This window comes from Vicugna pacos, chromosome 21, assembly GCF_048564905.1.
Source record: "Vicugna pacos chromosome 21, VicPac4, whole genome shotgun sequence".
In the NCBI taxonomy this organism is placed as follows: domain Eukaryota; kingdom Metazoa; phylum Chordata; class Mammalia; order Artiodactyla; family Camelidae; genus Vicugna; species Vicugna pacos.
The window spans coordinates 31,989,698-32,016,755 of NC_133007.1; the positions used below are offsets into that span (position 1 = coordinate 31,989,698).

The 27,058-nt window shown below is 58.5% G+C and overlaps 1 protein-coding gene across 5 annotated transcripts in view; it reads left to right on the forward strand.

Annotated features, from left to right (window-relative positions):
• Positions 1 to 27,058, forward strand: part of BANP (BTG3 associated nuclear protein) — a 74,585-nt gene that overhangs the window by 39,716 nt on the left and 7,811 nt on the right. For 3 of the 5 annotated variants that reach the window (XM_015246308.3, XM_015246309.3, XM_072946777.1), the window contains 6 exons: positions 1,209 to 1,381; positions 8,730 to 8,969; positions 14,298 to 14,465; positions 18,092 to 18,222; positions 19,767 to 19,838; positions 21,422 to 21,460. In XM_015246308.3, coding sequence (XP_015101794.1) covers positions 1,209 to 1,381; positions 8,730 to 8,969; positions 14,298 to 14,465; positions 18,092 to 18,222; positions 19,767 to 19,838; positions 21,422 to 21,460 — 823 coding nt within the window. The remainder of the gene's footprint in view (positions 1 to 1,208; positions 1,382 to 8,729; positions 8,970 to 14,297; positions 14,466 to 18,091; positions 18,223 to 19,766; positions 19,839 to 21,421; positions 21,461 to 27,058) is intronic. The other 2 variants (XM_006212408.3, XM_015246310.3) reach the window with 1 other exon arrangement.

The window sequence follows — 27,058 nt, forward strand, 5'->3', positions numbered from 1 at the left end:
CACCACCCTCCACTGCCACTGCCACCGCCACCGCCGGGGCCCCTCGGGGGCGGGGCGGCGGCCCAGGCACCCCTGCCGTTGGCCCGCGGTTCCCCGTGGTCGGGGGGCTGCGCTGGATGGGGCAGGGCCCAGGGGTCCCTGCTCGCACGTGCTGTGGGGAGGCGCTGTGTTCTCACCACGGTCCGTGGACCTCGTCCTCCCACCCCCGTCCCATCTGTCTGTCTGTCTGTCTGTCTGTCCGGAGCACGTCAGGTCAGCGGACGCCCTCCCTGGTTGGCGCAGTGACGGAGGCGTTCTGAGGTGGTGCTTTTTTCTCACTCCCTTTTCTTTGGAGACGTTTGGGACGTGACCTCGGTCAGAAATGGGCGCGCTGGAAGCGCACGGTCGCCCCTCATGTGACAGCGGCCCCGCTGCTCGAGGTTCCTGGGGGAGGAAAGGCGGCGGAGGGCCGGTCCGCGGGGGGCCGGGTCCCCCAGGTGTGGCCCGGCCTCAGCGCTCTGACCGCGGGGACGGGGCACCGCTGCTTCCCCTCCCTCGGTGCGCAGCCGCCTCTTGCAGGGAAGTCGAGGGGGTCATCAGGAAGGCAGGGAGTGCGTCTCCACACCATTCTTTTTTGGGGCACTTCGGGGAGCTGGCTGGTGGTCTGTTTTTCTGCAGTCTCTCACTGCTCCGTGTCAGGTCCCTCGTGGTGGTGAGATAGCCCCAGGAGATTCTCGACTGGCTTTTTAAACCCACTTCAGTGGTTTCTGTCAGTGGGACTCGGGGGCGATACCTACACTTTCACGGGCTGAGTCATTCCTGGGCCGTCTCCCGGACGGCGGGGCGGGGGGCGCGGTCGGAGCCCCTGGGCACGCTTTCTGCAGACGCGGCCCGGAACGCCGCTCTGACTCACACGGGAGCGCTTTGTAGGGTCACCTCTGTGATCGGAAGGCAGCGTTCGAGGCTTGAGTCACAGCGAGCTGTCATTTCACTTCTGTGGCAGACACAGTTTTCCTAAATGCTTCAAATTTCACAGTTTCTTTGAACGCTTGGCTGCCTCCTGCTGTCCAAGGCCATTAGTCTGGCAGAGGGAGCCGTGTGGGAGGACACGTGGCCCAGGCGCGGGCAGCGGGGCTCTGAGAGACGCGGGAGCGCAGGGGCAGGGCGCGCTGGTCCCCGCCTGTGGTTGCCTTGCTCTCACGACACTGGTGTTTCTGTTTCCCGCTCAGCGCGGTTCCTGGCCGTCGGCAGAACACCATCGTGGTCAAGGTGCCGGGTCAGGAGGACGGCCATGAGGACGGGGAGAGCGGGTCCGAGGCCAGCGACTCCGTGTCCAACTGCGGACAGTCTGGAAGCCAGAGCATCGGCAACAACGTCACCCTCATCACCCTGAACTCGGAAGGTGCGCCCGCCCGCCGCCCGGCTCCCCCCTCCCTCTGCGTGAGCGGTGACAGGCGTGAGGTCGGCCCCGCATGACGCGGGCATCCACCGTGCGGGCCCGCCACTCGTGGCTTTGTGCGGTGGACACCTGGAGCTCTGTGACCCGCACACAGGGCGTGAGTGCAGGGCTGCGGCTGGGGAGGGACGGCTGAAAGGTAGAGTCGGGTTTTCTATGCGCAGAGGGTGAGTGCCCAACACCCACGTCGTTCAGGGCCAACTGCAATTTTCTTTTCTGCTTTTTAGAAAAGTCACACATGTTTATTGTTTTTAAAAGGTGATAAGGCATAAAAATGATGAAGAAAGTGAAAATATTGTGGAAAATAGTGTGTCCAGAGATCTCTATGAATCTTTTGGGCTTTTTCTGTTTGTAATGCACACATGTTATACTTAGACTTTATAACTTGCTTTTCCCCACTGCACAGTCAAAGTCTCCCCCCGTTGCTCAGAGCTACAGAGTCGTTTCACGGGGTGCCGCTGTCACTGAGCCGCGTCCTGGAGGCTAGTGTCTAATGATGGATGCTTGTAGGTCTCCAGCCAGCGGGCGGCTCACTGCTCAGACCCCGGCCCCGGCCCGTGTGAGGAGGGCCTCACACAGCCTCGAGGGCCTGCATGTCCAGGTGGAGTCCACATGGGCCGCGCCACCCCCGCCTGCCGCGGTGCAGAGGGGACGTCCTCGCTCCTGCCGGGTCTGGGGTCCACTGTTGTTGGGCCTGGGTCCAAGTGGGCCCTTCAGCACAGCTGTGTCGGGCTTCCGAGGGCCGCTGACTGTGCGAGGGAAGCGAGGACAGACAAGGGTAGCAGCACGTTGCCGAGTCTACAGCTTGTGATTCGTCAGCTGGGAAGAACTGGGGAGGTGTTTCTGCTTCTGTGTCTGAGTCATTGATTTTCCCCAAAAACACGACAGAGATTTTTCTGTGGAACAGAGATTTCCCTTTGAGGAAGACTGGGTACCGTGTCTGAGACACTGAAAATTGTCTTCCCCAGAATGTCGTCCAGTCCTGGCAGACGCTGCTGGGACTGAGCTGGCAGAGCAGGGCGCACAGGAAAAGTGAATTGGGCAACTTTTAGAAAAGGATTGAGATCTAATTTACTTACCATGAAATTGACCATTTTGAAGCGTTCACATTGGTGGGCTCCAGGGCAGACACCAAGTGGGCAGCCCCACCCCCGAGAGCTCCGGGCGGTCACTCCCAGCGCCCCGCGCCCGGCCTGGCCGCCGCTGCCCTGCGTTCCGACCCGCCCCTGCTGTGGCCAGGTGATGTCCGTCACGTGGCTGGGGCGCATTTTGCTCATCTGCTCCCCCGTCAATGGACGCTTGGGTTGCTTCCGCTTTGGGGCTGTTACGCCAAGTGCTGCTGCGAACGTTCGGGTGGAGGTCTCCGTGTGGCTGACGCACTCATTCCCTTGGGCTGGTGCCTGGGGTGGAGTGGCTGGGTCGGGGCGGCGAGGCTTTGGACGCACTGAATTTGAGGAGAAGAGGGAAGCTCCTGACTTCACCCAGGTGGGTGGTGAATCAAAGGCACACTTGCTTCAGTTGCAGAGGAAGCGAACTGTCTTTACTCCTTTTCCAGGTGGATTTTGGGTAAATATCCATGTAGGTGTGACTGCCTACTTCAGGCCTAGTTTATTTGGTTTAAACTGCATCCAGCTATGAAACATAACATTGGATAATCTGGGCAGATTCTGGGGTTATCATGAAAAGAAAAACTTTTCACCTTTTAAGTTTATGTTTCTTAATGTGACATGATTAATGTAAACTGTATTTCCGTGGGGGCCACTGCAGCGTGACCCTCATGTGAACGTATGGAAAGTCCAGTTTCGAGCTTGTGAGTATTGATAACTGTAGGGAAAAACATGGATTTTTGTGTGTCTGCGTTTGCTGACACCGTTTTTGGGAGCATCACCCCTGCAGTTCCGACGTCATGAGCACGTTGAGCTGAGGACCTCAGCTGGTGTGGAGGTTTGTGAAGGTGGCGCAGAGACAGGGGTATCTCTGAGCAACTGCCGTGCTTGTGAATGTGGGGGAAGAGCTTATCTGTGGACCCTGTTGTGTGGAGCTGAGGCGGCGGCAGCTGGGAGAATTAGGAGTGCACTGAGAATCGGATCAGCTGTTTCACGCTGCGTCCTCCCTGGACCAGACAGCCTGCTCTGCCAGGGAGTCGCCGAGGACGCGCGGCCGCTGCAGGCCCTGGCGGGGCCGCAGGTGCAGCCCCCACCCCCCTGAGAAGCACCCAGGGCTGCACTGGATGGATATTCTCAGCCCCTACAAGTGCCTCCCTGCCTGAGCCCGGAGAACCGTGGGTTGTCAGAACGCTCACTTCCTAGGGGTTCCCACTGCTGTGCGCGGGCTCTGTGGCAGATATGGGGGCACCCGCTGCCTGCAGAGGTGCTGGGTGGTGGCGCCCCTGTGTTCTAGTCAGGCTCCGGCTGTCACGGCACGAACTCAGAGCAGTGCTGGCTGGCGGCCATGGCTTTCTCTCCCTGGGCAGTTTGGTCTGAGTTCCCTGCCTTTGGTAAGTCCCACGAGTGCCAGCGGGTGCAGGGCGATCGCTCAGAGATGAAGCTGGCTGAGGCAGGGAAACACAGTAGCCATAGTGGACCCACAGTAGCGCCTGTTGCTTAGTGAAGGGGTTTGGTTAGCTTCTTAATGAAGGGCTTAAATTCCTGCTGCTGTGCATGTGGTCATTCTTACAAAACTTGACAAGCCCCCATATCAGACGATAGGTGCTTACTTCCGATGAAAAGGATTGTGTTTGGATTCTAGTTGGAACACTGTCAGGCGTCAGCCTGGCGAGGGTTGCACAGTCCCCGTCAGTGACGTGCTTCACGTGCACGTGTCCGGGGTGTGCTCGGCAGGGGGTGTGCAGGCAAGTCTGGGAGAAGCAGTGGTTTGGGAGAGGCGGTTGGGCACAGCAGGGAAGCTCGGGCGTGGTCTCCGGGATGCTGGTGCTGCTGTGGGCTACAAAGGGAGGTCACCCCAAATTGCTGGCTTCTCAGAACAGCAGCTGTGCACGCGCAGAGAGGGAGATTTAGCCAAAAACACCTCTTGAGAATTTATTCACATAATTTATTTTCCATAAAGCTTCTCTTTACATGAATTGTGTTTGGTAACATTAAAATGCATTTTATTGGCGATCGTAAATTGGCTGCTAACGAGAGTAGGGCTGAGAAAGAGGCCTAGTGTGAGCACGTCCACGGGTCTCTGTGTGTGACCACGCAGTGACCACATGGCGACCACATGGCGAATAGTCATTTATCCCCTGTCAGAGAAGAAGGGCCGCCCTCACCGGGTTTCGGAACCGCAGCGTGTGACCCTGAGGGACACCGGCTATGCCCAGGGTCCCGCTCCTCGTGTCAGAGGACTGAGGGGTCCTCACACACTTGCTGTCGTCACGGCTGAGCTCATGGTGACAGGCCCCACTCAGTAGCACAACAACAGATCCTTCACGGGTCACGCCTAGGGCTCTCACCGTCTGCCAGCTGGAGGAGATCCTGATGAGTGGCCGTAGGCAGGTCGCCCCCTGGCTCCGGCAGCACCCTGAGCTCTGGGGTGCGTGCGGTCGTGCAGCCCCAGAGGGCCCTGACGTCAACCTCAGCCTTCCCATCCCTGCCTGGAACCGTTCCTCCCAATTTATGCAGCGTGTTGCTTGTGAAATTCATAAACAGTTTGGGCAGCCATGACAAAAGCCAGATGAAACCCAGCCCGACACCAGCCCAGGAGCACAAGGCGTCCCCCGAAGGCTCCTGAAGCCTCTCCGGAGGTGGCGGTAGCTCGAGGAGCGGCCCAATGCGTCACGCGCCTCATCTCGTGCATTGACGCGGGCCCTGAGCTTCGGGCAGCCCCGAAGACTGTGAGCTTCTAAGGGTCATCTTTCCGCTTGTTCACCTTCCACAAAACAAATATTTGTGTTCTGAACTGTTTTAATGGTAAGAAAGTTCAAGTTACTGCTGCAGGTTTTTCATTGAATAGGTGTTTCAGAAGTGCCAGGTAATTTAATTAAAGATTTAAGTGATTGAAACAGAAAGCCAGTTTATTTTTCTTATAATCCAACTGGTAGTTTTAAAATAAAGCTGCTAGAATCTTTCTGTTGTTTCAGATGCCAAAAATGGACCAAACTTTTTTTAGTAAAATAAATACATCCTTTCTGAATTGTCAGAAGGCAGATTTCTCAAACATTTATGTGGCAGGTGCTCCGTCTCGTGTTACTTTCAGAAGATGTGACTCCTTCTCAGTGGTGAGAAGCCGGGGTTCAGGCAGGACTCTGGCGTCGGGTCAGGGCAGGGGTGTGCCGTGGCGGTGACCCTGCCCCCCGGGGCACCCCTGTTCTCCTGTCAGAGGTTTTCCCCCTTGTGTTGGCCAGATTGCTGCTGTGTTTCTGGTCCCCCAGCTCGGCCTTCTTACCTGAGAGATTGACGGCGCTAAAGGGAAGTTAGGTGGTAAGTAGGTTAAGCCTTCCAAAATTTTGAGGTGTTTGAAATAAAGTTTCTGGGTAATTTCCTGTGTTACCAGAGATACTTAAGCCATTATTCCTGGGGTGATGTGGGAAATAAAGCTAATTTAGGCTGATTGACTTTGAGGGTAGCGGGGGTACTAGAGGAGTCTAGAGTGACACCCTTCATCCTCCAGAAGGTTCTGGTAATGTTTCTGCAGGCCTGTCTGCCAGCTCTAGGGCCCGCTTTCGTCCATGGTCACGTGTCACCGTGTCAGCAGGGAGCCCGGCCTTCCCATGCCTGCAAGGCTGGGTGAGGAAACAGCCCTCGGGGGCCCATGGGAGCCGTGCCAGCCCCGGGCCCTCCTGGTTCCCGTTTCCCTCGCTTACATTGGCCAGAACCTCCTCGCTGAGCCACGGCTGCCCTTTCCCTGTTCTCGTCCGCAGCACTGCTCGCAGACGCCCACCTGTGAGCAGCGAGGAGTTTCTGATTAACCAGTCGTAATGATGATTACTTTTTACACCAAAAAATGAAGCTTCCCTTTCATTTGTAAATTTTTTCATTCATTTAACGTGGTGTTTTGCCTTCACAGGAACTAAGTTTAATAGGTGAAGTCACCTTTTCATTCCTTCCTCTTCAATCAGTTTGAAAGTGTCTGCCTTTAGGCATCTGTCTCCTGCCTCTGTGTCAGTGGGACTTCGGGGCGTCGGCTCGGTGCCCCGGGACCGGAAGGCGCTCCAGGATGGTGCTCGGCCGGAGGACAGCCCTCCCTCTGCAGCAGGGCCGAGTCTGGGGTCTGGACCGGCCGGGGGCTCCCCGCACGGGGCCGCTTGCTGGGGGGCTTGCGGGACTGGTGCCCCTGCCTGCGTTCTTGGGCAGGGTGGGCCCTGCTGGCGGTGCGCAGCCCGGCTTTGGCGGAAGGAGATTACTTCCAGGGCGGCAAGGAGCGGGTGAGTGTGGGGAGCCCGGCAGGAAGCTGGTCCTCAGGTGCAGCTGGTGATGGGGTTCACGGGAGCCATCCTCCCTCCTCGACTGAGTGGCCGCCCTGCCGCGCTCACGCCTGGGCGCAGCGTCACCCTGCTGAGGTGCAGACGTGCTGTTTGGAGGACGACACTGACCTCTTGTCCAGTGTTTGGTTCGCTTTAAAAATACCATCTAAACATGGGAGCTGGCCGCACAGGGCTCACGTTGCTTGTCCTTGAGAAGAGCCGCGGGGGTCTTCGGCAGCGTAGGTGGTTAGGTTGGGAGCCGACGGCCTCTGTCCTGCGCCGGCCCAGGAGTGGCGTCAGGGGCTGGGCACGGGGCAGCGCCCACCCTCTGGATGCAAGCCTTCTCCTCCCCCTCCTCCGTGCCCACCTTCCTCAGCCGTTCCTCCCTCTGCTGGCTTCACGGTTTGACCGCCGCAGGTGGAGGGTGGTCCTTCCGCTCTGTCTGGTGTGATTCTAGGTTCACGGAGGAGTTAGATCCTGAGCGCTAGACCCAGTGCCAGGCATTTGTAGATAAATTAGTAGACACCCTAGAAGGTGGAGCCTGTTTGAAATTCCAGCTGTGACCTCGGGATGGTGCCTCTCAAAGCCCTTCCCCGTCCACACTGAGCTCGTGTGAGCTTCTGTTTTTCCGCCTTCAGGTAAGTGAGCAGTAGGTGGCTGGGGCTCAGAAAGACGCGCGAGTCCGAGCGCAGGCGTGGAGCACCGGCCCTTCCCTCCACACCGTCCACGTTCCTGAGAAGTGATCCTACTTACTCGCCTCCTACTCTGAGTTCCAAAAGTCAGATCTGTGATTTGTTTTCTGTCCTTCGCTAAAGCCAGGGGCCCGGCCCCACCCGCCCTCCCGGTGGTGATGTGGTCACCCTCCTGGGGCTGCCGAGCCTCGCCTGACATTCGAGGAAATCGTGTGATTCAGGAGCCTGGCTGGAAGAGGCCACCCTCGAGAGGCAGGGTGTGCAAGTCACAGACAGGCCGGCCCTGGGCTTTCTGCTCTGCTCCAGGCCTTTGGCAAAGCCAGGCAGGGCTGGCTGCCTTTGTGGGGCCTCTTCTGTGCTTGGAGGCCAGAATGTAAATATCGGGACGTTTCAAAATAAATCTCATGAGAAGTCTTGAAACAGTGATGACTGTGGTTGGGACAGGACTTACAGGCTGAGGAGACACAGCAGGAAGCCGCTGTCCCCTTAGAGGATTTAACCCTCCCCCGACCATGCCCACCCCCGACGTTGTTGTCCTGTTTTCAGGGCCGTCCCTCACACCTTAACTTGCTTCCACGTCAGGGTCGGAAGGGATCGTCTGGAAGGTGGCCGAGTTTCCAGGCCGAGTCCAGAGTTCTCTCCATTTGTGATCATAAGTGGAGTTTCCTTTTGCCTGAGGTTGAGGCCCTTTTAAATGGATGTTTGACCGCGTTAAGCCCTTTCACACACTCGGTCAGTCCTGCAGCGCCCAGCAGGCTGCTGCACGGACAGTCTGGTTGGGACACCGGCCCGCCGGGGGAGGGTGGAGCTGGAAGCCGAGAGCCTGCTGTGTGCTGCCCGCACCTTCCCTTTCCCGGAGGGAGCTGGAGAGGGGCTGGTGGGCTTGCAGGCGGCTCTGGGAGACAGGTGGGGGTCCTGTCCCCAGCCTCTCCTCTGGGGGAAGGGAGTGCTTGCCGCCTCGCCGCCCTCTCCTCTCCCCGTCGGTCAGCGTCCTGCCTGCCTGTCCCGTGTTGGCCTGGGCCTCGCTGATGTAGGGAGGGAAAGCGGGGTCTTCCCTCTTGGGGGCGCAGAGCCCTGGGCGGCGGTGTTTTCTCCCCTTGAAAAGTCTGAGCTGCGGGTCCCCAGAGGGCCCTCTGAGTGCCTTTGTGCGGCGCGGGCACTCGGCAGTGGGGCTCACCCGGGACCCTCTCTCTTTCAGAGGACTACCCCAACGGCACGTGGCTGGGGGACGAGAACAACCCTGAGATGCGGGTGCGCTGCGCCATCATCCCGTCCGACATGCTGCACATCAGCACCAACTGCCGCACAGCCGAGAAGATGGCTCTCACGCTGCTGGACTACCTCTTCCACCGCGAGGTGCAGGCCGTCTCCAACCTCTCGGGCCAGGGCAAGCACGGCAAAAAGCAGCTCGACCCCCTCACCATCTACGGCATCCGGTGTAAGTGCGCCGTGGGAGGCCCTGGGGGGGAGCTGCGGGCGGAGGGCGCTGGCCGCATGACTGGCCACAGAGCCCGGAACGAGCTTCTGGATGGAGCATTTCCTTCGGTAAACGCTGTCCAGTGCCCTACCCGTGGGAGAGACGCCGCCGAGTGGGGCCTCCCAGACCCGGGCTGCCCCTGTCCTGGGGCCGCTCCCGAGGGCTGCACAGGGCAGGGCCGGAGCCTTCCCGGCCTCCCCTGCCCGTGGCCCTCTCCAGGGCTTCCTGGGGACACGCAGGGCGCCGCCTGCTTCATCCCTTCCTGAGGTAGCGGGGTTCTGGGCCAACTCGCTGGCGGTGGTGGGCGATCTCGTAGTCCCGACCTTCATCCCCGGTGGGGCTGTGAGGGTGGGCGGTACACGCTGTGTCGTCTTGATGACACTTGGCGGGACCAGGGGCACCCATGCTCTCCCAGCAGCATGTGCTGGCCTGGCCTCACCCAGGGCTCGTTGACCGTCCAGCCTGCCTGACCGGGAGGGCTTTCAACGCGGCTTAAAATAAAAACGTGAAAGGAGGCTGGTGCCCATGAGACGCGAGGCTTCCCACAGGAGGTTGGGTTGTCACGTCTGAAGCCCCGGCTCCGGGGACCAGCCACAGCTGGCGTGACATTTAAGTCTCGTTTAGCAACATGGAGAGAAAGTGAACTACCCAGAGCTCACCGTCTCGTGGTGGAGAAGGGATGTCATCCTGCCACCGAGCACCTTGTCCCCCCCACGGGGCTCTCTGACGCTGAGCCGTGGGACTCGGTCGGGGCGCTGAGTGAGAGGGGCTGGCTTTTGGAAGCATGTACAGAAGGGCAGAGATGCAGTTTCCCATGTCTGTTTACACGGCGGTGCGGGCAGCTGGGTGGTCCTGGTGGCAGGCTGTCCTGACAGCTCCTGAGCAGAGGGGCCTGGGCCTGCTCCCAGCAGGCGGCTCGTCACCCTGGTCCCCTGGCTCTCGGCCGTGGGCGTCCTGACCCCCGTGTCTGTCATGGAGCCTGAGAATAATGGAGTAGCTGACCTCAGCCTCGAGGCGGGGGGTGGAACAGCTCGGGGGGAAGAGGAGCCGGGTGGGCTAACTTCCCCGGCTGAGCGCTCCCACCTTAGGCTTTTTGGGTCGAAGGGCCTCTGTTGTGACGTTCCAGCTCTGGAAGCAGCAGAGGCACTGGTGCCGGGGGAGGTGCCGTGCGGGCCAAGCAGGCAGGCCCCTCTTGTCGGGGAGTCGGCCCCCACCCAGCTCCCCTCACCCGGGGGATGGGTGGCCTAGGGATGAGGGTCCTGCCTGGTGTCGCTCCTCAGGGGCTCCATCCCTGCTGCCCTTCCCTCGCGTGTTCCCAGGGCTGCCGTCACTGAGCACTGCCAGTGGTTCCCTCCTCACAGTCTGGGGCCCCAAATCTGAGACCCAGGTGTTGGCAGGGCCGCACTCCCTCCCGGGGGCTGGGGTGAGTCTCCCTTGCCTCTTCCAGGCAGCCCACGGGAGCCCACCCTGCCCCCCGCCCCCCGCCGCGCGTGCCTGTGTGTGCCGGCTGTCCTCTCCCTGAGAGGAGGCCAGTCACACTCCCGCGGGGCCTCAGCTCAGCTGAGTCACTCACGTATGCAAAGACCGTGTTTCCCAGGGAGGTCACGTCCTGAGGTCCTGAGATGGACATGAACCTGGGGGGACTCTTCGGAGTATCCAGGGCCTGGGTCCTTTAGAACGGTGTGTTCAAGTGCTGTGCCTCCCATAGCCCCTCCGGGCCCTGCCCCTGTCTTTGGGGGGTCGAGGCACCAGTTTGGAGAGCTGGGGGAAGTCGCAGTCAGTGTGGTGGGAGGGCACCCGTGAGAAATGGGGAGGGGGCCCACTGGTCACCTTGGAAGGGCCTAATGGCGACCCCTGGGTTCTTCTCCCTATGCTCCAGGTGTGACACCCCTCCAGCGGGCTCCCCTATGTGGGGAGGGGCCCGCCTGGCCCTGAGGCCAGAGGCGCTGACCTGTGGTGCGTGGAGCGGCCAGGGCCGTGCTGGCCCCCTCTCCCGGGAGCACGCCCTGGGTTGCCCCTCACTCGGGGGTGACGATTCTCTTGTTTTCCCAGTCAAGCCGAGACTGTCACTTTAAGGAATGCTTCCCTTTCCCTTGGCCTGGAGGTCAGGTTAGGTGGCCTGTTTTCCATTCCTTTGTGGCAGATAAGCCCCATGCCACCCACTGAGGACCGAGGTTATAAGCTCTCTGCCTGCGTTTTGTCTGGCCTTCTCCCACAGTGCGTCTCAGCCCCTCCAAGGGCCTCGTTGGAGAGCTGGGATCTGGCTTTAGGATGGAACCACCAGTGTCAGGGGTGGGCATTCTGGAGAGGGGAAGGCCATCGGCAGAGATGGGACCCCTCTCAGATATTTGCGGGGGGTGGGGCGGGCAGCGCTCCAGGGAAGCAACTGGGAGCAGGCTCGGGGGGGGCTGCCTTTCTCGGGGGTGGGGGCGCGGGGCTTGCCCTCCCCAGGCCTCTGAGAGGCCCCAGTGGCTTGTCTGTGGCCGAGGTGAACTCTAGCTCCCCAGGGCCTGCGTGCGAGGCAGCCATGGTGGAGGCCCTGCTGTGGGAAGGCGAGCGAGCGACCCACCCCTCCTCCCCGGGCCCGAGCGTCCCCAGGCTGGCCGGGCGCCCTCTGTTGTTGGGCAGAGGGAGGCGCTCCCGGGGTTGGTGTGGCCCCTTCTCGGTGCGGGTGGGCGGCCTGAGTTTAAGGCTGGTTCTCACTCCTGACTGGTAATTCGGCTGGGAAGATAATGACATTCTTACTTTGTGAGGTTCTCTTAGGAGCATCAAGTGACTTGAGATAAGATGCCTCAACAAGTGTGAAATACCAGTGAATTCAGAATAATCTCATCTCTCACTGTAAGCGCTTCCCTCCTCCATTCACTTTGCTGAGGTTGCCCGGAACTGTCAGAAAAGATGGAGAGTGCCTTTGAGAGGCCAGAGCAAACACCGGCTCTGGCCCGCGGTGCCTGCCCACAGGGTTTCCGAGGCAGAGCGGGCCCGCTGTGGCCTCCCAGCCCCACGGCTCCTTCAGGGGAGGGGGACACGGGTACTGCTGATTCTTGAGTCAGTTTTTCTTGGCATCCATTGCGAGGGTATCTGCCATCCAATTGGAGTCTTGAGTCGCTGCTGGAAGGAGCTATGTAATAAAATGTCTTAGAAGAATTTAAAAATGGGTAATGTAGAACTACGCGAATGTATGTTTCTTCTTTGAAGGCCGTAAGCCAGGTTTTGAACTGGCAAATCGGCTTTTGCAAAGTTAACTTAAGTGTTTGTATTTTCACTCATTTCTCATATACGTGCACCCGCGTGTGCCTTGCACATGTCCTTCTGCGTTGCCGACAGGTTCTGGAACTTTGTATAACCTCATGCATCCCTGGAGGCATCCGGAAGGCATTTCCCTAGGGTGGGAAGGCGAGAGGGGTCGGAGGGTGGTCTGCAGGGTGTCTGTCGGTGCTGGAGCTGGCACCTGGTAAGATGGTCGGATGCCACGCGCCACCACTTCTCTGCTGGTTGTTCACCCCTGTGCAGCTGTGGTCAGCCGCGGGCTTGTCCTGTGCCTGCGGCTACAGTCAGTGTTCGGGTTCCCGGTGACTGGACACCTGCACTTCTCATAGCTGGGTTCTCCTTCCTGCGACTACAGTCTCTTGTCACCAAAGTTGGTAGCCGGCTGGAACTTTGTGAGTTCCCCTTGCGCTGAGAGCCGTGCAGGCATGTCGCCCTCCCTCAGTAAATGCTGACTGACTGACGCCTCTGACTGACTTCGAGAAGACCTGAGAACCAGCAGAGACCTGCTGCTTCCTCTGTGTCTCCTTTTCTGCGGGAGGACAGAGGGGCAGGGACTGTCCTAGGCTCTTCTCTCTGCTCCTGAAAATCCTGCTTCTCCTGAAGCCAGTTTCTTTCTCTCTAGAGTATAGAAATTTTGGTTGTCATTCTGTTTAGAGTCAAAGATGTCCTAAGCGTCAGCTCGCAGAAAGCCACGAAGTGTCTTTCCAGGACAGAAGAAACTTTGCTGACTGCAGTGCTGAAGAAGATAAGCGCTTCCTTTGCTTTGTTTTGTTTCAGTGTCTCGGTCTCCATAGAGTACGTTTCAGGGGTTGGGCACCCGTTTGTCTCTCAGCACATGGTCCAAACTTGGTGCTCTTAGTCAAAACAGGAAGTTTTTCAGCTTAATCTTTTTATTATTAAATTTTTGAATTTCATCCATTCATTTTCCCGTTAATCAGTGAAGCTTCATGACCAGTGAGCGGGGGGTCACCCTGTTGAAAAGCATGTCTTGTGATTCCCACGTTCCTGACCGTTACTTTCTGTCGATTCAGCACAAGGAGGAGTGAGAGGTGGTCCGCTGAGAGGCAGTGGGCGGACAGGCTGGGGGGTCTCCGTCGGCCACCCACCCTGGTGGCCTCCCTGACCCCCGCCTCCTCCTTGGTGAGGGGTCTCGCAGGCTGGCGGGTCCCACACTGAGAGCTCAGCGTGATGTAGGGGCGACAGTGCGGGTGCCAGCGCTGAGCACAGGACAGACGCTGAAAGACTGCAGGACGGCTCTGCCCCCTGGGTCCCGTGGAGGTGATGCCCACTCAGCCGGGGGGCGGGGACTCCACGGGGTAAGGATGATCTCTGCCTTAACGGCGTTTTATTCTGATTGAGGAGACAGGGCTGATCAGCCGGCCCAGGCTTGGGTGGCGACGGAAGAGGGTCTCCAGGTAATCGTGACCACCTTTTCATCAGCAGTGTTCAAGCATCTCTTATGTGCCTGGATACTCTGGGTTCTTGGCCGACATGGGTGAGCAAAACAGAGGTCCCTGTGCTGTGGGGGAAACAGCGTGAACCCAGTAGATACAGAAGTTCTGTAAAGTGTTAGAGGACCTGGATGGGGTGGAGGCGGGAGGCCCTGTAGGGTCAGACAGGCTGGCTGAGGGGAGTATTTCTGAGGTCATGTTAGAGCCCAGACTTGGAGGAGGAAGGAGGCAGCCAGGCGGACACGAGTGAACCGAGGAGAACCGAGCTGGGCTGGCAAGACTGTGGGGACCCTTGGCTTCTTTCTCCACATTCAGGCATGAGGTGTCGCACGTGAAATTCGGGTGGGCGGTTGGAGCATGGAGCATCCAGGAAGCTTGTAGGGGCCTCGCCTCTAGCTTTTTGCCCCTCTCCGGCTGATGTGGGCAGTCAGAGCAGACAGTTGGGAAAATAAATAGCGGAGAGCGTCGGTCACACATAGCAGCCTCGGCTGAGGGGTCTCCCGGCCCCATCGCACTGCCTGCTCGCTCCCCACCGGCCTCACGGAGCCTCCTGCCCTGTGTCCTGCAGGTCATCTCTTCTATAAGTTTGGAATCACGGAATCTGACTGGTATCGAATCAAACAGAGCATCGACTCTAAGTGTCGGACGGCTTGGCGGCGGAAACAGCGGGGCCAGAGCCTGGCCGTCAAGAGCTTCTCCAGGAGAACCCCGTCCTCCTCCTCCTACGGAGCCGCAGGTGCGCGGTGTGGGGCGGCCGGGTGAGGCCAGCGTGGTTCTGTGGGTGCGTGGCCCCCGAGGTGCCCAGTGGGGGTTTCCCAGGGGGAGGGGGTGCCCTGGGCTCCGGGGCAGGAGGAGGGGCTGGGCAGGACCTCCGGGAGCACCGCTTCACCGCCCCGGCACGGGCGCGCTGTCGTCGTCCCGCCCGCGTGGCGTCCGCGGTGACGCTGCTTACTGCGCGGGGGCAGGGCCTCCGCTGTGCTCATCTCAAGGTAGCGGGGAACTCCTAGACTTTCCTTTCAGGTGTTGAAAGGAGGGGTTGTTTTTCCTGGAAAAGTTCGCCAGGAGCGACAGTAAGTCCAGCATTGCTTGTCACCCAAGACGTCTCCAGACATTTTCACAGAAACAGTTTTCAACTCTGGCAGAGGCTTCCTGGCAGCAGCTCTCACACCTGAGCCCTGACCACAGTTGGGGCCGGGATCAGGGGCGGCCACGGGCAGGGGGGCCGGAACTCTGGTTCTGGAAGCAGACTGGGTCACCTGGAGTCCGCACAGGGCCTCGTTCTTTCTGAGCCAGACCTCAGGAAGCGGTTTTCCTCGGCAGTTTGGTGGTTGTCAGATAACTTGCCTTTCCCTGCCCTGACTGCCCTGAGGTGGCCGGTCTCGTGGGCCTGAGCACGGCCTCTGGGGGTGGCCTGCACTGAAGGGTCTGTCGGCGAGGAGTCTGGGCCTTCCTCTCACCATTGGGAGTTGCGTGTGGGAACTCAGGTGGCAGTCGGCGGTCTGCTGGGGGTGGCCCTGTGGTCCTGAGCGGGCAGGCGGAGGCCAGTGCGGACTGGTCTGTCGTCCCCTCCCGCGGCCGCACGGCAGCACTCGGTGCGCATCCCCGTCTCTGGAGGCGCCGGGACACGTGCGGAGCAGGGCTTCTCCCAGCTGGCCTGTGGGCGGGCCCCTCGGGGCCTCGTAGAGTCAGATCTGGTTGAGTACATCGGGGCGGGGGCCTGCACCTGCGTGAGGCCCGAGCTGGTCTGGAGCCCATGTGAGCAGCGAGGGCACTGGGTCCCGAGGTGGTGGCTGGGCTCCTGGGCCGTCCACCTGGATGGAACCCCCTTCTGGCCCCGTAGCTGGAGACTCGGGTCTGATCTCTGAAGCGTCACGGCTGGTGACGCCCCGTTTCTCTCCTCTCGCGCATTACTGTTTGTTTCTCTTCGGTTGTTAGCGTCTTCAGCTGCACGACAATGATTTAGTTTAATGATAGCTGTGTGTCTTCAGTGACTCTTTTCTTTGTTTATAAACGTGTCAGTGTTTCTTCCAAGACGCTGTGGGTTTGAGCAGCTCTCAGGGCTGCCGCTGGCCTTGCGGGCGGTGAGCAGCCACCGTGAGGACATCTCCAGGGCTGAGGCTGGGCAGGCTCCGTGTCTCTGACGGGTCCTTTGGAAGGACTCTGTCCGGAGCCCTGTCAGCGGGCCGGCCCCAGGCGGCTTTGGAAGATCCACCAGCAGTGGGCACGTGCCCAGAGGGGCCCTGCTAGTCCTTCTCTCGGTATGTAGGTGGCACCACGTGGCGCGTGGCTGCCTGCCCCAGGGTCTCCGCGCCCAGGACACAGCGTGGTGGGTGGGGAGGGGTGGGATTCATGGTGAGACTTTTTAGGAAGCTCTGGCAGGAGATGGCTCCATCGGCTCCCTGGCCTTAGAGGTAGGTGTCTGGGGAGGATGGGGAGTCCCGGGCACCATGCTGACGGGGGTTGCTCTCCTGGCACTTGGCTGGAGCTGCTTCTCGGGTGTTGGAACCGAGGAGTTCTGAGAGAAACACAGAACACATTCTTCTCTTATCAGCATTTTTGGAGAATGTTGCTTTGTAACTGCCGGTTGATTTGCCGTTTCTGTTTGAATGCACTGCGTGCTTGGCCAAAACTCAGTAGAGCACACGCGGTGGTCCGTCAAGGGGACTCCGGGGCCTCGTCCTCCTCTCTGTGCTCTCGGCTGTTCTGGTGGCAGGCTCCTCGGGAGCGTGTCGCTGAGCCAGGAGCCTGTCAGCCTGCAGGCGGCAGTCGCTTGCTGGGGTGTCCTCTCTTCTTCTGAACGATCAGCAGACAGAAAGGGCACCTCCCAGTCAACGCCTGAGGGAGATTCTGGGCCGAGGCTGGTCTGTTTAAGTCTGCGTTAGTTCTGCCAGTTTGAACTCAAACCGTAAAATCACTAGTTTCAAGGGACTTTAAAAAACCGACTTCATTAAAATGCTTCTGTTTCACACTCCTTGCTGGCCGCACCGTGTCAGCCTTTGTGTGTGCCGGCGTGTGAGGCAGCCGCGTTGGCTGCGTGAAGCGCCTTGGGCACGCTCCATACAGCCCCCCGGGGCCCAGGCGCACTCACGTGCCCAGCGCGAGCGCTCCGCGGTTGCAGGGGACACCTGCTGACCGCGTGCCGCTGTGCTGCGTCTCCCTGGACACGGAGCGGAGCTGTCCGGTGCGGGCAGGGCCCGAGGGGACAGCCTGTCCTGTGTCGCTGCTGGGGGCCACGGTCTGGGCCACCCTCGACGCGGCCTTGTCTGCGTCGCTGGCTGTAGCTCTTGAACGATTCTGATCACCAGCGAGGCAAGTGGCCGAGGCAGGCTTTGCACTGGGCTTTGATGTCGGTGTAAACTGTGAAACGTGAATTTATTTATTTATTTATTATTTTTAAATTTTTTTAATTTTGTTTTTGAGGGGTAATTAGGTTTTTCTGGGTTTCAGCGGAGGTCCAGGGGATTGAACCCAAGGCTTCCTGCGTGCTGAGCACGCGCTCTGCCACTGAGCTGACCCTCCCCCCAGAGCGTGAGCTTGGGCTGGTCTTCACGTGAGGGGTCACAGGGAGTTACTGACTACGCGGTAAATTCAGTGACTTAAATTCGAGGTTTCTGACGTGTTGCAGGTGCTAACGCTTTAATGTTGTTGTGTTAGTTATTCAAAAGGTATTCAGTGGAATCTACCCCATGTCAGTTGGCCCCATTGAGCACACGAGAAGCCTTTTCTTCAATAATCACACAGTTTACGTCTTTCTTTTTCCTCCTTCCGTTTCTATCGTATCCGCTTTTCTCACAAAAGGTCATTCTGATGCAGTATGTTTCTATCTTTAGAAGTTTTTTTATTAAGCCATCATCTATTGCAACAAAAATACGAATATACATTGAAAATGAAAACATTTTTTTGAGTCCTTAATGTTGTGTTTAAGAAAATTCTTCTGACTGAGATAATGTTACAGTCAAAACGAATACACAACACATCAAAATAAGTGTATCTCGTTTTGTGAACTTGCTGGAAATGGGTCTGTGAGTGAGTGGGTGGGGCTCGCTTCCCTGGTTGAATGATCGGCGCGCGCACTGCCTTCCGCTGCCTGACGGGGTTTGGCCTCAACTCCGCCCTGTCTCCCGTTGGCTGTGACGTCCGAGGAGCCGCCCTGCACAGCAGTCAGGATGCGTGTTTGTGGCCGCCCCGTGGATGTGGCTGTGTAGGTTAGCGCTCTCAGCCGTCAGACAGCTGCTGCCAGCGATCCCTGCACAGCGCGAGTCTGGGGGCGAAGACGAGCCTTTCCTCTGCGTGGGAATCGGGGCTGGGGGAGAGGAAGCCAGACGTGGAAGAGGGCTGAGCCCCGGGTGCGTTTCCCCGCAGAGGCCATGATGAGCACGCCGCCACCCGCCAGCGAGATGCAGCAGCCCCCGCCACAGGCCCTGCACTACGCGCTGGCCAACGCCCAGCAGGTCCAGATCCACCAGATCGGAGAGGACGGGCAGGTCCAAGTAGTATGTACCCTCTGCCGGCGGGCGGGGAGGGCGGGCCGGGAGGTGGGCGCGGCGGGGCCCCGAAGGCTCCCACTGCCGTCTGGGCCGCTCCGGAAGCTTGGGATGGGGTCAGGTGCCATTTCAGAGTGGGAGGAGTTAGGGATCGCCTCGCACGTCTCAGGATGTCTCTGCCGGCCCCTTGGGGCTCCCCTGTGTGTGCTGTACCCGCAGCTGCTCTCAGGCCACTTGAGCGTCCCTGTGTCTGCCTGTCCTCCTGGGAGACATGGTGGGCGCATCAGAGGTGTTTCCTCGGTTCGGGAGCACAGGCCCCCTTTACCCAGCAGGGAAGTAATTTCGCCCCAGGGCCATTGGAGAGAGCCGGTGGCCGCCGTCACTGGAGCGTGCCCTGGCTGTGCGATGTGCCCTTGGCCCGAACGGGCCCTCAGCAGATGGCGAGCCCTCCCAGTCTGTCTCCCCGGCCCTGTGCAGTGCTGGCCCTTCATGGGTGCGGTGGCCCGGGAGAGTGGGGCCCGAACTGCTGGGGAGCCTCCTCGCCGGGGCCCTCCCTGCCGGCTGCCTCCTGGAAGCCTGGTTCCCACCCCAGGTGGCCTTGCTTTGATGCTGCGCTCAGCACACTGTCTGCAGAGGGAGGGCCTCCGGACAGTGCTGAGGGGCACTTCGAAGGGTTCTTCTTCCCGGGGACGTGGCGCAGTTGTAAACAGTGAGGTCTCTGTTTAACTGACAGTCACAGAGGCAGTCGCCTTTGCCTCCCCAGGGAGGAAGTTCTTTGAAAGAAGTCCAGGACAGGTGACTTGGACGCAGGGGCCACGTAGACCTGGTAAAATGACGGCCGCAGAAAGTTGTCCAGTGGTTTGTTTTGAGGTCCGTTTCGATGAAGGTGGAACTTTAAGCAAGATGATGGGTATTCATTTCACGGATCCAAGCCGACATTTACAGGAACCAATTGTGTGCCTGAGTCTGCAAAGACAAGTGCATTTGAGCTGGATTCCTTGAAGCCACGTTTGGTAATGTTTACGGCAGCTGTTTGAATAGTCACATCCGTCTCTGATTTCAAAGCAGTTGGCTGCCGTGTTTTCTGTGTGGACGCATGCACCCCCCCGTCACGTGCTGCTGCGTGGCCTCACGCCCCGATCGTGCAGACTCCACCTGACAGCCCGGGGCGTTCTGGTCCCTTCAGGTTGATAATACCATTTTTAAAAAGTTGTCATTTTGGTTTCTGGAAGATTCTGATTTCCTTTCTTTTCGATATGTCCACCTCATTCTTAAATTTGCTGCTTTAATAATGTTCACAGATTCAGCAGATTTCTCCTAGGCCCCCCTTCCCCTTTAAGAACCAGGCAGTGCTCCCCTTCATACACTTGAAGTTTGATTTCCAGCGGCGGGTTAGTACGCCCACACTGCACCCCTGCAATGTCGCGCCCCGGACTCAGCTGTCTTTTCTTGGGCTGTGAGTGGAGAGCCAGGAGCCACACTTCCGAGGGTGTTTCTTGTTTGTTCTGGTCTCGATTTTCCTCTGATGCTTCTTGGTGTCTTCTCTTCTGTGGATCCCACAGGGCCACCTGCACATCGCCCAGGTGCCTCAGGGGGAGCAGGTGCAGATCACGCAGGACAGCGAGGTGAGTCTGGGCCCCCGGCTCCTGCACCTGCACCTGGTCTCACGAGGTGGACACCACCTGACTCGCTGCCGGGCGCAGGCTCCAGGCCGCATCTGCCCTCCGCAGCTGCCTCCCTTGCTGCCCTGAGGCCCCGACCCTGGCTGTGGGGAGTCCTGCTCCCCTGAACTGCCCTGTGATCACCCCGCCCCCCTGCTCCCTGACTGAGATGCGGGCCTGTGCCCCCAGCACGTTCCCGCCCCTGGGGTGGGAGGAGCACCGGGCGGCCCGGCCCGGGAACTGCGGCCTCACCCCCCAGCCTCGCTTCTCGGCACCAGCTGGGACCAGTGCCCGTCGTGTGGGAGGCTGGGGCTCTGCGGAACTGGCACGTGCAGGTCCTGGGAGCTTCTGGGGCAGCTCTGTGGCTCTGTCCCGGCCGCCTGCAGTCCTCACTGACATTACTGCCCGTGGGGACGCACACAGGGTCCTCCCCGGCCCATGCACTGCCAGGTGTGCGAATCCTCCCGGCCGTGCCGTGTGGGGAGCGGTGTGGGCGGGCCTCGTGCCTGCCCGCCTGGGGCTGTGGTTCATGGGTCTCAGGTGTCCCCAGGTGGGCAGCTCAGGGGCAGGTAAGGAGTCGGTGGAGAGCCCTCTGGGGAAGCGCTGGACCCCTTACAAGGCCAGGCAGTGGGAGGCCACTGGAGGGGCACACGTCCAACCAGAGCGCTTAACTCGCTGGGGGCCACTTGAAAGGAGGAAAATTGATATGGCAGGAAAAGAAGTCAGTATGCACCCACTTTTATACTGCTGCTGCTAAAAAATCTTGAGTACTTCTTGAATTTCAAGTTTTTAGTATCAACTTCGCTTTCCTTTTCAGTTTTCATAGTTGAGTCCCTCCTCTGTGTAAGCCAGTGTCCTTGCTTCCTGCAGGAACTGAGTGCAGTGAATTAGAAGAAATTGCTGATAGTACAGTGATCACTTTGGAAAGACAGTTACTATACACAGTTAGCCTTCTTATCACAGGAAGACCTTACCTTGTTCGTTTAAAAACTAGGTAATTATTGTGTCAAAATGAGGATATCTATAAAGAGACAGTTAGCAGAGCCTACCAGACTTAAAACAACAGTTATTCTTTTTTAAACAAATAAAAATGAGTTTCCAGCTGGTGGGATCCCAGTAGGCCCGTGGCCTGGCTGACTGCAGTGTGCTGACACCGGGGTTTGGCGCCCTGTTGTGTGCCAGGTGTCCCCGCCAGGGAAGCTGGCCAGTGGGGCTCCGGGCCTCTCTGGGCTGCTTTTGATTCTTTTTGTGAGTCTAACATTGTTTTAAAAGGAAAAAAGTGAAGTTTTCATTTGAGGTCAAGGTGGAGGGATGGGTACAGTGTTTTTTCTTTTTAAAATTGACTTGTTTTGTGTGCTTTTACAAGAAGAGCAGTGCCCGTGAACTCGGCTGCAGTGTTTAGTTCTGGGATCTTGATCACTAGAGGAGCCTCAGTCTTTGCAAAATGGACATCAGTGGTTCCACTGGTTTTCACAGCTGGTGTGGGAACATTCATTTTGTCTTGAAGTCATAGTCCTTGATCACTCCTTTTCTCTTCCACCTCGTAGGGCAACCTGCAGATCCACCACGTGGGACAGGATGGGCAGGTAGGTGCTCACCAGGGCCCCGAGGCCTGGCGTCACCGTGGGGAGGGAGCGGGACTGGGAGGTGGTGCAGCGTCCGCCCCGGGAAGCACCGCTTTTCTCCCGGGGCCTCAGGGGCCCTGGAGGACCGGGCGCCGACGGCGGGGCTCCGGGCTGCTGTGCAGCCGCCGTGTGCTAGGGTGAGGTAGGTCTTGTTCGCATACGTCGTCGCTGTCACACTGCAACCACTGCCCTCTCTTCTGGTCTGATCAAAAAGAGTAATGGAAACCCTTGCGGAGCTCGCCTGTGGGGATCGTCTGCAAAGTGACGCCCTGACCGAGGCATTCTCGGGAGTGATCTGCTTTCTCAGATGGAGTGAAACTGCTGATGACCTCGAGGATTTATGTTTTCGTGTCCTCTTGAAGGGTTTCTGTTAAAGAGATGTTTGTAACCTCTGAGTAATTAGGGAAGAGATGCTGGAGGGTCTTCCTTTTTGGTAAAGCTAACTTATGAACCATAAACATGGTGCTCACTTACTCTCAGGACACTAGCACTCCTCGCTCGCAGAACTGGTGTGCGCCCCGCGTCCTCGACGAGGGCCTGTCTGCCTCGAGCGGGCTGTGTCCCTGGGCGCGGAGCTGAAGCACGGCCGCGCCCCGTATCTCCTCCTGAGCCCTCGGAGCGCCTTGGGGCCAGCGCGACCTTCGCTTAAGTTGGAGTTCCTTAGTTTGAAAGTTTCGTCTGCGTACACATGAGGTCTTAATCAGAGTCCTGAAGCAGGATTAATACCTAAGTAGAACGTAGCTGCCTCGGAAAGGAGCCAGACAGCCAAAGAAATGCATCGTGTAGAAAGACGCACCCTGCTTTCTCTCGCTGGGCCACCTCAGTGGGAAGGTGTTGCTGGAGGCCGTCTCTCTTGCAGGTTTTCTGTCCCCGGGCAGGAGGGCAGGGCCGTGTCTGCCGTTCATCTCTGTTTCTGACGGTTTGCTGGTTTGTGTTTCTGCTGGGAGTGAGGTGTTACCCTCAGTGTCAGATGTCGCTGGACTTTTGATTCAGGAGGAAAGGACGTGTGTTACTTTGATTTTCCCTTTGTTTCTGTTGCTGGAGAAAAATTCCACTTGGGATTTTTGAAATATAATCGGGTCTGTATATTACATTAGTTTTGTGTTCTGTGTCTGATCACAGGCACCTCATCCCAGAGAAGCCGGCCCTCGTGGGCTGGTGAGGCAGGAGCGCGAGCTCCAGCCCCCAGTGCCAGCTCAGCAGGGACCCCGGAAGCCCCCAGACCAGAGCCTGCTCCGTGCTCCCCGCCCCTCCCCCCCACGACAGCCCCCGGGCCTGTTCCCCCTAACCCGCGCCTGCCCTGGCCTCACCCCCCGCGCTCCCGCCCCTTTCTCAGCGGCCTCAGCGCAGAATATGTGCGTCTCCCCTCTGGGCGCCTTCTGTCCCGCGAGTGGGAACTCACTGACCACTGGCTGATTTTGGCTGTAGGATCTCACGCTGCCCCCCTGCCACCGCCGGGTCCCCGCTGCCGGCCCCTGGGGGCTCCTGTCAGAGACGGGGCTCAGGTGAAGGCGGACTCGCAGGGAGGTTCCATCCCTAGAGGAAACTCTGCTTTCAGATTGAAAGCAGCAGTATGTCTTCCGAGGAAACTGCTTTCTCCTGGTAAATCTGTTTAGGTCATCTTTTCTTATTTCCCATTTGTGGAAGTTCTTCTCTCTCCTTTTGCCTGTGCTAGTTCCTGTTAAGTAAGCCTGCTCATGACAGCTTCATTTTCTAAGTTGACCCAATGTTTGCAAGACAGAATGATGTTGCACCAGACACAGGACCCCCAGTGGCCTCGATGTCCCTGCGGAGCAGACGGAGAGCATCGCGGGGCTGGAACGGGAGCCTCCCACCCCTGTCTCTCTTGGGCCTATGAGAGGATGTGCCCAAAGGCTCCCACCCCTCTGGCCAGACGTGACCTCGGTCTTCCTGGCAGGCAGGTTGCAGTGCAGGTGGGGGGAGAGGTGCCCACGGCCTCCTCGACTCTGGGGCAGAGGGGCCCCTGAGTTAGCGAGGCCTGCGGAGAAGCTGGGGTGTCACTGCCCTCTGAATTCAGCCCCCCACCCGCTATCTCATCAGCTTCGTGTTGATTCCCGGTGTGCAGGGTTCAGCGTTACTAAGGATGGTCACACGGCTATGCCACTGTCTCCTGGCCCAGTGTCTCTGTGAGCAAACGGGCTGGTGTGGGGTGGGGTGCCTCCACAGGTAGTTCAGGGGCTTGTGGAGTCTGAATGGAGAACGGGCCTTCAGGAGGAAATCTGGTCAGCAGCAGGGAAACCTGGGACTCCCAGCAGAGGTGGCCCGTCCCAATCGGGAATCGCAGAATGAGAGCAGGACGTTCAGACGGGGGTGTGTAAGCGTGCCAGGTGTGTAAGGTGCGTTCTTGTCCGAGTGGTGTTCAGTGTGGTGCAGGCTTTAATTTGGCATGCGTTCCCAGAAGTGTCTGAAGAATGAAGACAGAAGGCCCTCCAATATTGAGAGCCATGGGATCGCATTCTGCAGGGATGGAGGAGCTGACTTGGGGTGCGTTTCAAGTGAGAAGTGATGGCCTTTCCTGTGAGGCCACGGGGACTCTCCCATGGGTGATGTGGCTCTCAGGCGGGAGGCCCCTGGGGTGTGGCCGCCCTGCCCACTGCCTGGGCCTCTGCTCTGGGCATCACCCTGCTCCTTGCCGTAGGGCTGTGGACCGGGGTCACCTGGCCCTGAGCTGCCCCACGTGCGATCAGTGTGCGGGGCAGATGCCACCCGGCCGGCGGGCATGAGGCTACTATGTGTGTGGCTGGATGGCGGCCGTGTCCGCGGGGAGAAGACCAGGTCCCTCCCCACTCGGGGACGTGGGCCACAGCCACGCACGGAGCCGGCAGGGACTCAGCGTCCCTTTCTGGAGCCAGGCGTGCGCTCACTCCCACGTCCTGGCCCCTCCTGTGGTGTTTCCTTTGAGGACATGAGATGCGTTCAGGGACCAGGTGAGGTTATTCCTGTCTCCACACGGGGACAGTGGGCGCCAGCTCTTCTGGGCTCGTGTGGGGATGTCAAGTCCACATGGACGCAGACCCCGACTCTTACTGACTCCTGAAGCCCTAGGACCGCGTCCTTACTGCTGATGTCACCCACAGGGCTGCGCAGCCACTGTCACCTCCACTCTCTTCACCGCCACTGCCGCCATCACCACCGAGGGATCAGGTTTTGGTCTTCGGGAGCCAAGCTCCACCCCGTGCTCTGCCGTTCTCTGTGGAGACTGCGGTGGCGTGCCCCTCTGCCCAGCTCTCAGGAGGCTTTGCCGGGGGGAAGGTAGCCAGCTGGGAGGTGGGTGAGGAGAGCAGGGCCGGGTCTGTGGGCTGGCGTGGAGCCGGGGGTGCCCAGGCCCTGCCGAGCGGGCGTGGTGAGGGGTCAGGCTCGCCGGGCACCTCTCTGTCACAAGGCAGTGTCATATCTGTTGGGACTTTCAAACCTGGGTCAGCTTTTTCTTCTGTATTTGGGAGGTTTGCAGCCACGTGGGAAACCTTTAAAGACTGGAGCTTTGGTTGTGCTATTTGTTCTGTAGGTCTGGAAACTGCTTAGTACTGTTTCAACTAGACGAGCATTCTGGTAGATTTTTATTTTTATTTCTTTACAGCTGTAGCTAATGTTATCTAAGATGTGTCTGGCAAATGGCAGGACACTCAGAACCCTGGGAGGTGTGTGTTATGGTAAAGCTCGTCTCTGTGATGACGAGTGTACCGGGTGCGCACACTCGCGCATGCATGCACGCACACACACGCTTCACGGGTATTCAACAGAGGCAGCCTGGCGAGGCGTCCAGGTCACTGTCCTCTTGCACTTGAGATAACTTCCCTGAGGCTGTCGGCATGTGACTGAGCAGCTGTGGCACTCCTGAGACTTCTGAACCTCTCTCCACTTCTTTGGCAGTTGTGTCTTTCCTTCGACTTTGCTTAAAAGTAAATTTCAGTAGCTTACAGAATTTTTTCCATAAAATGAGGCTTATAAACCCAGCTGGAAAAAAGATTAGAAGAGGTGGGGAGTACCCAACATTTTATGTGCAGGACTGTTTTGGAGAGGATGAGAAGAAGAGTGTGCGTGGTATGTGTACGTGATGTGTGCGTGGTGTGTGTACGTGTGGTGTGTGTGCGCGTGCGTGTGTGTGGTGTCCATGGTGTGCACGTGTGGGTGGTGTGTAGGGCGCCTTTATCGGTAGCAGTGGAGCGGTCTCTGCTGCTCCCAGGGGCCCCAGTCCACTTTGGATGGTGTGTCCACACCCAGAGAGCAATCTCAGCCTTGTGTCACTAAAATTCTCATAAAAATGTTCCCTTCAAGAAAATATGTTCCCACGTCACACGCCGGAACACAGACGTCTTGGAGAACCTAGGTAGCTCAGGGGGTTAATCCCTTGTGGGAAAGCCTTCTCTACCAGAAATGGTGGAAAATATTTAAGCCATGAAAGCTCAGCTGTGGGGTAAGTTTGGTGTTGGCTAGTTCCACACAATAGCCTAGGAAAGTCACACAAGCCACCGTGGGTCCCCTGCTACCTGGCGGAGGCGGCTGAGCTTGGGGCCCGGCGTCCCTGCCGCTGACTCTGGGCCCCGCAGGGCCGGCCTTGGGCCCGTGGGCGCGAGGAAGGCAGATGCAGGTGTGGTGGGTGAGAACCAGCTGGCGACCCTGGCGTGCTCCTCCAGGCCTGTCCTTTGTCCCTGGAGCTGGGACGGACGAGACTGTTTCCGGTGGGGCAAGGCCAGGAGAAGGTTGGGCAGAGGTTCGGGCCGGGGAAGATGGGGTTTTCAGAAGCTGGGCGATGTGGCGGCCCCTGCGGGCACGTTTCCAGGGTTTTAAGTTGCTGGAATGACGAGGGCTTTGAAGGCTCGTATTAGCTGAGGCTGAAGCACTCTTACAATCAAACCCAAAGACTCTTCCCCGTGTTGGGATGCGTTCCGTGGCCCTGAGCCCCTTGACTCCAGACAGTCAAGGAGGAGTGACAGAGAATCATTTTTAAAATTCCAGAATCGTTTTTAATCAATTTCATCATTTTCAAATACATGTTTACAAGGTTAAATTAAAAAGCTTTAATACTATTAGATCTAAATTTGGCTGCTTTCTGGCCTCGCGGCACCTGGTGGAGTACCAGCGCGCGGTGCTCAGCGCCTGCTTGTCGACGAGGGGATGCGATGGTGAGTGCCCCAAGTTAGCACTTAGTCAGTTGTCAGCACACGGGTTAATTGGGGGCATTCTGAAACAGTCTTTTACCTCTAAGCCTTTTAAAATGTAGCATATGATCGCTGGTAACTTTAATCGTGAGTAATAACCTGGAAGTGTAGGCGACTTGCATGAAGCTCACAGCCCGAGAAGCTGAAAGGGTGACACTTCTGGCTAATCACAGGTTTCCTTTTGGTGAGGTCCAAGCCGTAGAACTTATTCTGCATGAGGAAGGTTTAGTGGTTTCTCTGGGTTTTCCCAAAGCTTTTCCTCACTGTCTGTTTTCTGAGATGGGCCTGTGTGCAGAGGGGCAGCTGCCCCGCGAGCGGTCGGGGCGGGGACCCCGTCTGGTGCTCGGACAGTGTCCCTGGCGTTGGGGCGACAGCGCAC